This window comes from Colobus angolensis, unplaced genomic scaffold, assembly GCF_000951035.1.
Source record: "Colobus angolensis palliatus isolate OR3802 unplaced genomic scaffold, Cang.pa_1.0 Scaffold225, whole genome shotgun sequence".
Classification (NCBI taxonomy): Eukaryota; Metazoa; Chordata; class Mammalia; order Primates; family Cercopithecidae; genus Colobus; species Colobus angolensis.
The window spans coordinates 4876901-4890882 of record NW_012115433.1 but is presented as its reverse complement, the minus strand read 5'-3'; the positions used below and the strand labels follow the sequence as shown (position 1 = coordinate 4890882).

Sequence of the window (13982 nt, the reverse complement as noted above, 5' to 3'; positions counted from 1 at the left end):
ACATATGTTTATAACAGAGAAAGAATTTTTTTTTAAATGGGAGAATATACCTTTGTTTTCAGTCTGATTTTTCATTCCCTTGTATACAATCAATACCTTTGATGTCTGTACATGGTGGGGGAGAGGGAAGTGGCCATACCTTCCGGGAGAAGAAAAGAAGGCAGGCGACCTGGTCCGATCTCCCTTTCAACACGAAAACTGGTCTTCTAGGTAAAATGACTAATGCTATTTAATAAGAGGAGGATCTTTATGGAATTGTCTTAACTGAATGTGTCTGTAAAGACTTCTGATAAGAGAAAATAAAACAGAAGCTTTGGATTTATGAACATTAGTCTCTGGAAACTATTCCATCATCTGAAATATAAAATAAAGATATTCCATAGACCAAATGCTCCCCACGGTATAAAACATTGCCATTGTATGAGGTAATTACCTGTGTAACTCACTTAGAGACCTCATTCTTTATATATGTTTAGTCTACTTTTATCATTATCCTCAAACTATTAACTGTCTAGACTAATTAAATGAGTTGTTTTCTTTTCATTGTGTTTTAAATTTTAAAATGATATTGCTTAACTTAACCTCTCTTTTTTCTTCATCATTTGATGTTACTACAAGTAGATTCTGAAAAACCTAAATTTATTTCATAATTCTTGTAATAGACTTAGAGTTAAGTAAGTCATCTCAGTGTTCTGAGAGTTACCTTGACAATGTCTATCAATTATCCCCTAGTAGTTTAATTAATTCCGACTTATGTAATTCAGTGCTTATATTATTCTTAACTACGTTTGTTTAAAAGGTCTTGAAGGTACTTATATCAGCAAAGTGGTATCCCACATGCTTCATTTTTATATTCATTTGCAGAATTCTACCATGGTGTTTTACCTGCCTCACTCTTTGGCCTGATAAGCTAATTTATGTCATGCAGAGAACAAGCTGAACAGATTTTCATGATGGATAAGATTTCATTTCAGTACCCTGGAAAATCTAAAATCCTTAGGGATGGAGGGCAGTGGATTCATTTACTAATAAAAGACAAGTCCAGGAAGTCAACTACTCACCTTACACTATCCCATAGCCTCTGTTTAGAAATGTAAGCATTTATAGCTATTAAGAAAAGTGTTAGTACAGTACTTCATTCATTTACTATTCATCACAAATATTAAGCACATTTCTTCATCATTGAGTATGGAGAGGTGAATAAGCAGACATGATCTATATCCTCATGAAGCTGACAGTTCAATGGGGAAGGCAACAGTAAGCAAATATAAAAATAACCACACAGTTTGATAAAGTATTTTAAAATATTACTTGTTGCTTTGAAAAAAAAAAGGAAAGGAAACATACTCTGGACAGAGACTTTTTTTAATGAAGTGATGTACAAACTGAGGTTAATCACAAGGTGTGGTTGGCATAGGAGGGGAAAGAGATGTGATGTGTGTGATATTTTCAACAAGGAAAACAGCATGGACCCAGCCATTGAGCAGGAAGAAGTTTGGTTCCTCTGATTAAATGAGTGAAAGCCATGGTAGCAAGAGATAAGCGTGGGCAGGGGGAAATGACAAAGAAAGGACAAAAGAGGTGTTGCAGAAATGAAGCCATGTAGGCCATGATGAATGGTACAAGGAGAAAACCTTCTCCACTCAAAACATCCATCCCTGTGGATGGCCAGCTGCCCTCATAACACTCTTCAGACTGCAAGTATCTTTCCCTCCAACCACCCAGATGGAAGAGGGAATTGGCTGGTTGGTGAGTTTAAAAGAGGAAACTCATCACAGGTAGCTCTAATCCTTCCTCTCTCCCCATTTCTTTGGGAAATATATACCTTGAGAAGCACTCACTCTTCAGTCTTTCTCAAGGACATAGGACAATAGAGTGAAAGAGTTCCATGGCGGGAGAAAAAAAAGCCTTCCACTTCCCAGCTCTCCAGATATAAGCCAAACTCTCAATATGAGAGATTTGGATTAGAAGACCCACTTTCCCTTAAATATAAGCCAAAGTCCTCAAAATATATTTATCAACACTAATGAAAGCATATCTTAATTAATGCATTTATTAATAAGATATGACATTAGTAAGTATGACTATACCATGTAACGTATTGACTTGCTGCAGAAACTAGTTAGATGCTTACCAAATCCATTTTCTTTTCTTTTGGGGTATACAGCTTAAATGCATTGCTCAACATGCCTTGTAATTAGGTATTGCTATACAAATGAGTACTCATCTGTGAATTATAAGTGGAAATAATGCACGCTGCTCCCAAGCCTGGCCCATATAAATTATCCTTGCATGATCTTCCCTTCTCTCTTTTTTCTAATCTCTGATTAGATGGACTAGTGTCCAACTGAGTGAACCTCTGAGAACCTGAAGGACAGCAGAGTCACTGGATAGATGGAGAAAGCTGCCCTCCAAACACAGGTAGGGCTATATGTGAGTCAACAGTAATCACCTATTGGGTGTTACTGGGATTTAGCGTATTGCTTGTTACAGCAGTTGGGGTAGGAAAGAGTGGTGTCAGTGGGCATCCACTGACACCATCAGCCTGTGATGGTTTCGGCAGGTGAATGTGAACTTCCTTGGACTGCTGAATTACTTGGAAGGCAGCTATCTACTAAGCAACAGATAATTAACTGAAGTGTTTCCAACAATGGGCTAATACAATCCGATACAATTTCTTAGAAATACCATGCTGCTTGGTGGGTGTAAAATGAATTTAAATAGGTCAATAGTGTTGGTAAATAGACCTGGAAGGAAAAGGCAAGGAGATGATAATGGCCCTGTCTGGAGAAGTAGCAGGGATGGAAAGAATGATGTGAGATACAGTTTGGAGGCAGAATTGATAAGATACATTAATGTTTATAGCTACTTCAATGGAATAATTTATTTAAGCCACAGGAATAGCAATAAGAGTCAATGTTTCAAAATTAGCATTGAGCTCAGAACTGCACTAATATTCCACCATACACCTATTTCTAATAACTGTCTTCAAGAACCCCGCCTTGATGTATGCAGAATAGCTCCCGTATGCCATATGTTTTAAAAAGGTAAAGTGTGAGTGCAGAATTTTAGCTACATACAACTTAGTAATTCTAATTTTCTATTTTCTCCCAAATCAGAAAGGTATTTTGAGGTGTTTAAAATAAGGCTTCCATGTAAGACATAAAGAGGCCCAACAATGCCTGTGTCTCTACAAGTATTTATACCTATTTTTGAGGGAATATTATAAATTATAAGCTGCTAGGCACATTGTTATGATCACAAAAAGATGACTTATTAAGAAAATATATTAGAACATCCCAAGCAAATGCTCACAATTTTCAAAGAGAATTAAAAGTTACTTTTTAAAATTTTGCTACCTTGAGACTAATTTTTAAATGTTAGCAAGTATTCTCACATATGGCAAAGAATCTCTTCCATTATGGAAAGAATCACAGTCACTGATTGTTAAAATGAGGAACTAGAATTATGAGTAATCAATGTTACTTACATGAATGTTTGATCCTCTAGACCATGAAATTTCATATAAATGATCCTTTTCACACACTCAGAATTCATAATCTAATTCTGAATCAATATAGACAGACTTGCAAAGGAAAAGCTGAATCAGTATTAAATTCAGCATGGAAACAGCATTTTGGATATAATTACCTCTACTATACATTATTTTGGTTGTATTTTAAACACTTAGATTTTGCAATTAAATTCTTATCTTTTCTCTTCTCTATATGTCAGTAATTGAAGAATGATTTCCCTCTAAAAGCACACCAGACTTTCAAGTGCATTTTTACAAATCTAGGTCTATTAAGCACATCTGTTTCCAACTTTAACAATTGCTAATCTTTCCATCACCAGTTCTTAGGCATGTATTTGCTTTTAACATTTTTGGCATCTACAACAGAAATTACACTTGTATTCAAACCTTCATAGAGATGATGAGCTATGATAAATGCAAAGGTCATTAGCAGAATCTTTGAGGAAAAAGGGAGTAAGAAAGAATAACTTACATGAAATTTTAAAGAACGAATCATGACACACCTTCTGACTGTCAATCAACTGTATGGAGACTGAATATTTTACGCTTGTACTTGTGCTACAATACTATTTCCAAATGTAGCCTAAAATTCTTGTCTGTTATAACCCATTATAAGAAATGATTAAACAAAGAATATATAAATAATTAAACTCATTCTAAGTAGTCTTGTTTGTTTAGTTTTTAAACATTTTTAAAAATTTAACCTTATTTTACAAAAACAATTTAAACGTGTATACAACACATGTCTTCAAAAAAAAATCCTAAGAACATCAGAAATGTTTGTTAGGAATGAAAGGACATATTTTAAAATTTTTTCCATATAAATAATTCAGTGTTTGATCTTTATATTTATAAATTTTTAATGTCTACAAAATTTTACATTCATTGAGTTCATTATTCAACTTTGTGGTTCATTTAACTGACATATGCACTCAAAAGACAAATGTTTCACAATTTTGAGGTTTCTCCTGTTCTGAAACCCTATCAGCATTTTATCTATCAAAAGCATCATATATGTATTAATAAATACTTCTGAATGGTCATCAAATACAGATCCACCTTACATTGTATAACATCATACTTTTATTTTTTCTCTCACTTACTTTGCTACCAAAAATCATATTCGAACAGAAAACATTAAACATTTTCAAATATACGTATTGCTTTTTAAACCAACTCAAAAACTTGACTTTTTCAGTATATTTGCTACATAAATGTTACTCAAATAAAGGCTTATGAAACTAAGATTATCAAGTCTGTACTGCACACTAGTGGCAAGAGGTAGTAAATGCATTCTTTTTTTAACAAATTTTCCACTAATTCTATCTTAAATATTAGCTTTTTCAGTCAAAATTAGAACCCATTGTATTATAGAGCACATAAACACATATTCTAAACATAATGTGTTCTTGTGTCATGAACTATTTTTCCAGTATACATCAAAGCATTTTGAATGTCATACCCAGAGAGGTTCCTGTGCATGTAAATACTATGGATCCATATATTCATGTGTATGTTTGTGCATACATGTATACGTGTGTATATATATTTATACTGCACACACACCCACTAAATGTTAACTCGTGAAAATAGTCATTATTTTGCCCATTATTTTTCTTTTCTTTACTCATTATTCTTTCCCACAGACTTATGTAATACCATGCTTTAGTACACATAACATGTACAATTAATATTACTTAAATAATAAATGGTAGTAAATCATCAAAATGGGAAAGGTTCATGATAGCATTTTATTGATGAAAATGCAAAAGAAAAGTATTCTGGCAAGTGGCTGATCCCAAATAACTACAATGTCGATATGAAAAGAACCTCAATACGCCTGAGATAAATTGATATTATCAGACTGCTTCATGAAAGAATAAGATAAAGTCATTTATGATAGATAGTGTGCTATCAGCGGATATCTTTAACCATCTGCTCTAATGTGCCTAGAATGGATAATTAATTGTGTCAGGTAGCTAATCATGAACCATTTAACTACCAATATGGATATCAAAATATCATTTTTATATCATAAATATATGCAATGAGATTTTTGAAAATAAATAATTACCAATATAAAACTGCCACAAATGTGTAAATAAAAACAAGATGTCATATATATAGTCTGAATTTGACTAAGCTATTGACAAGTGATTTCAAATATTGCACTTGTAGAGGAAATTCCAGTTTTTAACCTCCCTTCCTCTAGTCTGTTGTGCCTTTCTGCCCACTTGTTTACATATCCAAAGAAAGAAAAAGCTAGGCTTCATTTCTTCCTTTACATCATATCCCCCCATACCTCTTTCACATGTTTTGGCTTTGATTCTTTCAGTTCTTCATACTTCCACTTCCATAGAGACAAAGCTGACTCCAGTCTCTCTATTTCTTTTTCCAAAGCTGTGCGCATTCTAAATAATTTAAAAATTAAAAGAAAAAAAGCTTCAATTGTAAAATAATTTCAAGGATGCATTCAATTTTATAGCCATTTTCCTAATTTTTGATATTTGTATCTGATCATAAGAGAAAACATTTTGCAACTTATTAAAAAATTATAAATAATGAATAAAACTTTTTTAGTTTATTATTCTGACAATTAACTTTACAGTGGATTACATATATTTAATTTGGCTTTGCCAGTATTAACATTCTGCTTGATTTCTTCCATGTATTTCATGCATGCCTCTCAATTCCTCTCACTCATAATATTTTCTTACATAGGAGGATATACATGTTTCTAATCTTAACATGGTATTCTATCCATGTTCATATTGTGGCTCTATGTGAATGAAAAAATCATTTGAAATGACACAGAATTCCAACAGGCCACCTAACAATCTTAGAAAATAGTCATTTATTGGGGATCTACAAATAATTTTAAATGTTTCAAATTTGGTTGTAAAAAAGAAATTTCGCTGGGATCCTTATTTAAATTATTCTAAATAACTGAAATTAATTTCTCTATTTGTAGAACTAGCAACAGCACTAGGATTAAAATTTAGTCCTTTAGGCCGGGCGCGGTGACTCACGCCTATAATCCCAGCACTTTGGGAGGCCGAGGCGGGCGGATCGCGAGGTCAGGAGATGGAGACCATCCTGGCTAACACGGTGAAACCCCGTCTCTACTAAAAATTAGCCGGGCGAGGTGGCGGCGCCTGTAGTTCCAGCTACTCCGGAGGCTGAGGCACGACAATGGCGTAAACCCGGGAGGCGGAGCTTGCAGTGAGCCGAGATCGCGCCACTGCACTCCAGCCTGGGCGACAGAGCGAGACTCGGTTTAAAAAAAAAGAAAGAAAAAAATCGAGAAAAAATTTTGTCCTTTAATACACCAACCACTGGATTTTTGTTCTTTCTTTTTTTTTTTTTGGCCCACAATGTCTGTTAGAGTCATTGATAATTGTTTTATTTCTGGTTGTAATGAACATATATTGACCTTTGAAGCTGGCCTGTTCTTATCTGTAAGGTGGATTTGATTACTATTCAAAAATACTCGCGGATCACGAGGTCAGGATCGAGACCATCCTGGCGAACACGGTGAAACCCCGTCTCTACTAAAAAAAATACAAAAAAAAAAAAAAAACTAGCCGGGCGAGGTGGCGGCGCCTGTAGTCCCAGCTACTCAGGAGGCTGAGTGAGGCAGGAGAATGGCGGGAACCCGGGAGGCGGAGCTTGCAGTGAGCTGAGATCCGGCCCCTGCACTCCAGCCTGGGCGGCAGAGCGAGACTCTGTCTCAAAAAAAAAAATACTCATTGATTTTCCTCCATTTCCACGGACAGAGTTGTTTACCTCATTCCTCAATTCTAGGATTTGACAATGAGATATTAGCAGAGACGACAGAAACAAAAGTTTGAAAAGAGCTTGTATGTTTGAGCTCCAGGTAAATACACTTTGATTGTTATGTGACACCGAGATTTTGTGATTGTTAGTCACATAGTTACTGCATTCATAACTAACTAATATACAGATCTATTTCAGTGATATTAAATGTGACTAGAAAGATCTTAGGAACATATTCACAGAGCTAGAAGACGCAGGCAGAATCAAAATTGAATGTCATTTACATATTAATAAGAAATATGATTCTTCTTGGTAAAAATACTATGATAATTCAAAGTAGTGTTAGGCTGTAAATACATTAGTTTACTCCAATCAAATGGAGAAGCAGTCTATTAAAAAGTTATATAATTATATTTACATAAATCAAGCCATAAAATTGAAAGAGGATATAAAAGAATTAGTTAGAGCTTAGCTTAACCTCAAAAGAGACAGATTGCAAAAAAAAAATGGTGCAAAGCACCACTTACAGTACTCTGATCCGGAATCCCTTATTAACATAGCAAATATATTAAACAAAATTAACAAACAAAAAGATTCAACTTGAAAGTTTAGGTCTTATGAACACTGAATATGAATATTTATAATCCAGATGAACCACAGCAGTCACAATTTCAGATAGAAAAGTAAACCTAGCCAGCTGAGGACACCCAAGTTGCTTATTATGATATAATTTTTGTTTTAGTAGTTGTGTTTGAGATGACGAGAGGAAAAGAATTAAACATAGAAATAATAAACAAGTCAGTATTAGTATTTTGTGTTAGATTTAGAAATTATGTGTACAAATCATTATAAGATGAACTATATTGCATATCTAACATTTGAGTGCATTTTAAGTTTTGGGTGATAAGTTAGAATATTTAAAAGATATTGAATATTGACTTAGACCTGTGAATTTATATTGAAAATTATAATAAAATTGTACTAAGTTTGTAACTTCATTGGAATGTTTAAGATAAGAATCACCATATTTATAATCTTAATTTTTTAGATTTTCTTGAGTAGGACATGGGAATGTCTTGTCGGTAACTGAAAAACTTGAAAAGCAAATGACATATGTTAAATTAACAAAATAATTTCATAAAAGATTTTAATTAGCTGCATTTGTGTAATGAAGCATATATTTATGTTTCTCCTTAAAATTAATTTTGAGAATTATTTTATTTATAATAGAATAATGGAAACATACTTGAAAAATACCTAGAGTTAAAATCGTACATGTTGAGAAATCAAATGTCTGCTTTTGATACTATACTTTAATGAATCAAATGATAATTTAGAAACTCAAAATAAATTCAAAAATTTTCAAAGAAAGTAATATTTACCTCAAGTATACATCATAAAGAAAATATCTGCTATGTATTTGTTTCCTAAAAGAAAATTATGTGTTTTTATTATGAAAAAGGTTACAATTTGGTTAGGGGAGTGAGAAAAAAAGCAATTCATAAAAAAATTATTTAATGACAATGGGATACTTAAATTGTTTTAGTATTTAGATAGCCCCATCATAAACTTTTATGTCTCTGTGCCAGCATTAAGGACATTGCGTGTCTAAATTTATGCAGCAGAGGGCACTCTATAAGTCCTTAATTTTCTAGCCTAATCATTTTATTCTGTGTTTCAGAGAGATTTTCAAAGTTGATGAATAATATAGTTAAATTTATAATTGAGATGTATGTTATTGTCAGTGTATTTGAGCTACAAGAAGGCAAACACTTAATATTTAAAGTGTTGCATATTTTAGATACACATTCTTCACGAGAATGAAATTAAAAAGGCAAAGCTCAGCAAAAATGTAGTATCTTTAATATGATGATATAAACTTTAAAAAATCATATTGCTAAAATATATACAATTTGTAGAATCTAAAATATAAAATATCAACCAAAATTATTTTTATGAAAAGTTGTGATTATATTTCTATGCATTTTTTGATGCTTTGTTTACTGTCACAATTCCACAATAATTGGAAATAAAATTTAAATTTCTAGACAATAATATTACTCAAATATTTCTCAGGGACAAAAGGTGCTAAAAATTAACATCTAGGTATAAATATTAATCATTGTTGAACTGTGGGAAATTTCACTGGAAAAAATTGAATCATTTTCTGAAAGGGTATATTAATATAAAAATGTTCTTACCAAATCAAATTATTATCTTGTAATAACACGCAGATATTCATTTTTATAACAGTTCAAAATTTAGAGATAGTATTAAACTGTTAACAATACAAGTTTTTACAAATATACTTTAAGCAACATATATGTCATTTTGCAATTGCACTTCCTACTATTCATAATTACATCTTTCAGCACCAGGTGTTAGCACTCGGTTGTTGCAAACAGCCAAGCCATATACAATTAATTTAATTAGAAGAGACAAGTATTTAAAGAATATTGTTAAGCTCAGATCTCCAGGAGAATCATAGAACAAGGATTGCAGATGAAGCAGACTGGGACGAAGACCCACTCTCATGCCACAAAACTGGTCCCATGAAGACCCCACTGCCTGTAACCTCCTCTGTCTGTTGCCTGTATACTGTCCTGGTATTATGTGTCTGGCAAGCAAACATATTCAAGTTAGCTAATTTGAGTGGAAAAGGATATTATAGCTCAAAAAATTTCTGGGGAATACATGCAGCCAGGAACACTGATGAGAAAGCCATCGAAATCTTCCTGTAAGCACACTATTTAGGCCACCATTAAGGTAGAGACATCACAGCAGGACCTCAAATCATCAATATGGGACAGTGGGTGGTGTCACTAGGCACCAGAGGCCACCGCTGCCTCTGGAAACAAGTTTCTTTACTGACGCTGCTTCCCCCTCAGGCATGGATTCTAGATGCTGTCTACTTCCTTGGGGTACTGGCTTGGCTTAAAAGTCTAGGCGGTCACCTCTGATACACTATTCCTAAGTCAAGTGTCTGTACCCTCATTACAAAGGAAACCGTGGTAGAGACTTACTGGTATTTTTATAATCTATGCACAGGTGTAGACTCTGTTTCATTTGGTAGCAAATTGCCAAAACACAAAATAGCTACTGGAGAGTCAAAAGATGGTAAAGATATATTGAATATTCCATGAATGGCAATAAAGCAACAAAATAAGCTTGACTTTCTAATACTTACAAATTTTACATTAAACAGTATTAACTAGATTTGCATGTCAATGTATTCATTAATTGAGGAATATATATATATACTTTATATATAATATGTAAAGTAGAAATCTGTCTCTTTCATACATAGACCAAAAATAATAACCTTTGAAGCATTTTTAATTTGCTGAAACTTCTAACCTAGATTTTAAATCTCATTATGAAAAAAAGTTGAACATTTAATGAAGCAAAACAAAATAATTGAAGCATACTACTTTTCTTATATATAAAATAAATTAAGAAGATAAAATGGGCTGGGCGCAGTGGCTCACACCTCTAAACCCAGCGCTTTGGGAAGCCAAGGAGGATTGATCACTTGAGGCCAGGGGTTCCAGACCAGCCTGGGCAATATGGCAAAACCCCGTCTCTACTAAAAATACAAAAAAAAAAAAAAAAAAGCCGGACATGGTGGCGGGCACCTGTAGTCCCAGCTACTTGGGAGGCTGAGGTGGGAGGATGGCTTGAGCCCAGGAAGCTGAGGTTGCAGTGAACTGAGATTGCACCACTGCACTCCAGCCTGGGCAACAGAGCGAGACTCTCTCAAATAGAAAAAAAAAGATGAAATGGAAAGGGAGAACTGAAGCTCAGCTTAAAGGACACAGAACAAACATTTTATAAGCGATAAAGGAAGTCTCTGCAGTGATATTTGAAAACTGACTCTGAATGTTAGAACAGTTCAAAATATTTTATCTCAGTCTCTGTTACTTGAGATTTGGTATTGCCAACCTCAGCTTCCTAAATTTTTAGGTACACATAGCTCTATAAGAGGATCAGCTTTCCTGGCCTTACTCCAAATTTTCTACCTGGGAAGTCTTTATGAAAGTCATCAGAAATATATAAATTCTCAGTATTTGAGAAACTTTTATATGCTAAAGAATTATTCATAAAACTGAACAGTACTCAGAATGCAAATAAAACAATAAAGTTTCTTCTATTTGATGAAGAGGTTCTAGTCAAGGACAATGGAAAAAATGAGTCCCTGAGTTTTCTGAGCTGATTTCTGTGCACTAGATAAGAAGAGAATTTTCCCACTAGATGGGAATGCAGAAAAAAATACATTCACATCTCAATTCAAGCCACCCACTCACTGATATTCCAGGAAGAAGAATTTAAAAGATTAGATGGATTTATAAGTAATAGCATATCCTATATTCTTGGAAAATGTTCTCTTGTGATAGCAAAAAAGACTGTGATTGCCTCATGCGGATTGCATGCAAATGTTGATTCATGGACACAGGGACCATGACTCATCAAGTCCGTGGGATTGTTTCTTAAAAGAGGAGAGTAGGAAGACAAGGCCGTGGAAAGCCTCCTTTTTTCTCTTATTCTTTGACCTGTCTATGGATTATAGACTGAAGTCACTGAGAACTGGAGAATGGACTTACTCTGAGAATTGTTCATGTATTCCAAGAAAGTAAAAAGTATATATTGTGTATATGTATATGGATAAGCGTGTTAAGACAGAACATGCATATATTTAAAACTGACACTTTAGAATAGAAAAGTTTACATCTAGAGAAACACAGCCCTGCACTGCTCCCATTAGACTGCATCAGGGAAGTAATATCGTACGAGTGCTGGAGAGAAGTCTATAATTACCAAAAGTTAAATCCTTCAAGAAGTAAAAGCACAGAGATTAGAATGTGACTGAAATGTATAGGTCTAGATAAAATTGTCAGTATGTGTACAAGCCTAAAAATTCAATTTTTTTTTTTGTTGTTGTTGTTTTTTTGAGACGGAGTCTTGCTCTGTCGCCCAGGCTGGAGTGCTGTGGCCGATCTCAGCTCACTGCAAGCTCCGCCTCCCGGGTTTACACCATTCTCCTGCCTCAGCCTCCCGAGTAGCTGGGACTACAGGCGCCCGCCACCGCGCCCGGCTAGTTTTTTGTATTTTTTAGTAGAGACAGGATTTCACCGTGTTAGCCAGGATGGTCTCGATCTCCTGACCTCGTGATCCGCCCGTCTCGGCCTCCCAAAGTGCTGGGATTACAGGCTTGAGCCACCGCGCCCAGCCAAAAATTCAATTTTATTCTTTTTTTCTACTGATGTTGGTTGCCTCTACTAGGAATTTACACTTGGTAGGGTAATAAGTATTTATTCTGTACATAAATGCTTGTATGATCACAATCTATTAATCTAGTGAAATACAGATGAAGAGTCTGAAAAAGGGAATTGGTGGCACTAGTAAATTTCAGAGGAACTAATGAGAAACTTCTGGCAGAAAATAAGTGGTAAAGAACTTACTGTATCTGTGAATGGCTAGTATGCATATTTATCCCGATTTCAGTCCATTCAAACCAGGAAAATTAAAACTGTTATATAACATATACTTATATAATACATTCTGTGTATATATACATACATATCCTTCTTGCTTTTCTGGTTCTGCCCATTAAGGCTTTTATAACTAAGAGATAAAAGTAATTATTTTTAGATTTTGGAAACACATTTATATATTAGATATTCCACATTGTGCTAATAAAATTGTAAACTGATTGCAAAGAAACAAAAATCCATATTGAATATTTCATATTACTATCCTCTTTCCCAGACGTTATTTGTTCTTGATCTTTATGAGAATTCACTGAGAAAGGCTATGACAGACTGTAGTTTGCAAAGACCGTTGCCACAATGACTGCATCCCACACACCCTTATTATAAAATTGTTTTGACCCTCCTTCCGTTGAAAGCGCTTCTCTCTCTTTGATCTGAGTCAGCCTTTGAGATTCCCACCACCGATAATGGGTCTGAAGTGATGCTAAGTGACTTTTGAGGCAGAGTCATTCAAATGGCGTTCTTCTCTCTGTGTTCTTAAGATGTTCACTTGCAGCCTAGCCCCAGTGTTGTGAGGAAGCCAAGCACCCCCTTAAATAGCCCCAGTGCAGCGGTCCCAACTGAGGCCTAGATGAGAACTGAGATGGACTGCCAGACATATGAGTGAGAGAGGCTGCAGCCCCCAGCCTTCCAGGCATGGCCAGCCTTTGAGCCATTGCAACTGAAGGCACAAGTGAGAGATACGATGTCCATGCCAAGCCATGCTCAAGATTCTTGAACAGAAGACATGGTGGTTGCTGTTGATACGTTTTAATGATAATTGTTTGGAAAAGTTTGTTTCAAGACAATAGATAACTGGAACATAACAGCACTACAGCTATTTTCACAAAGGGGCAATAGCCAACATCACATAGTTGGAATACATCAGAACAAAGATGAACACCCAGGCCAATTAATCACAAGTCTGATGCCCCTAATGGTCCATGTATCAGACAACTTTTTCTGTAATCAGTATCTCACAAAATTGTGATGTTTCCACTATTAGTATTAACATATTTATTCATTTTTTATTTACCAAGTCCAATAGGCTATAAAAATTAAATAACACTCTGGATATTTTAACCTTGTACATTAAGAATTCAGATACAATTAAAGTGAATCTACCAGAGATGATAAAAACG

General features: G+C 34.6%; 1 protein-coding gene across 3 annotated transcripts in view; it reads right to left on the bottom strand.

The window, feature by feature from the left end:
- CCDC102B (coiled-coil domain containing 102B) overlaps positions 1–13982 on the bottom strand; it is a 365304-nt gene that overhangs the window by 231105 nt on the left and 120217 nt on the right. For all 3 annotated transcript variants that reach the window (XM_011944077.1, XM_011944078.1, XM_011944079.1), the window contains one exon: positions 5838–5946. In XM_011944077.1, coding sequence (XP_011799467.1) covers positions 5838–5946 — 109 coding nt within the window. The remainder of the gene's footprint in view (positions 1–5837; positions 5947–13982) is intronic.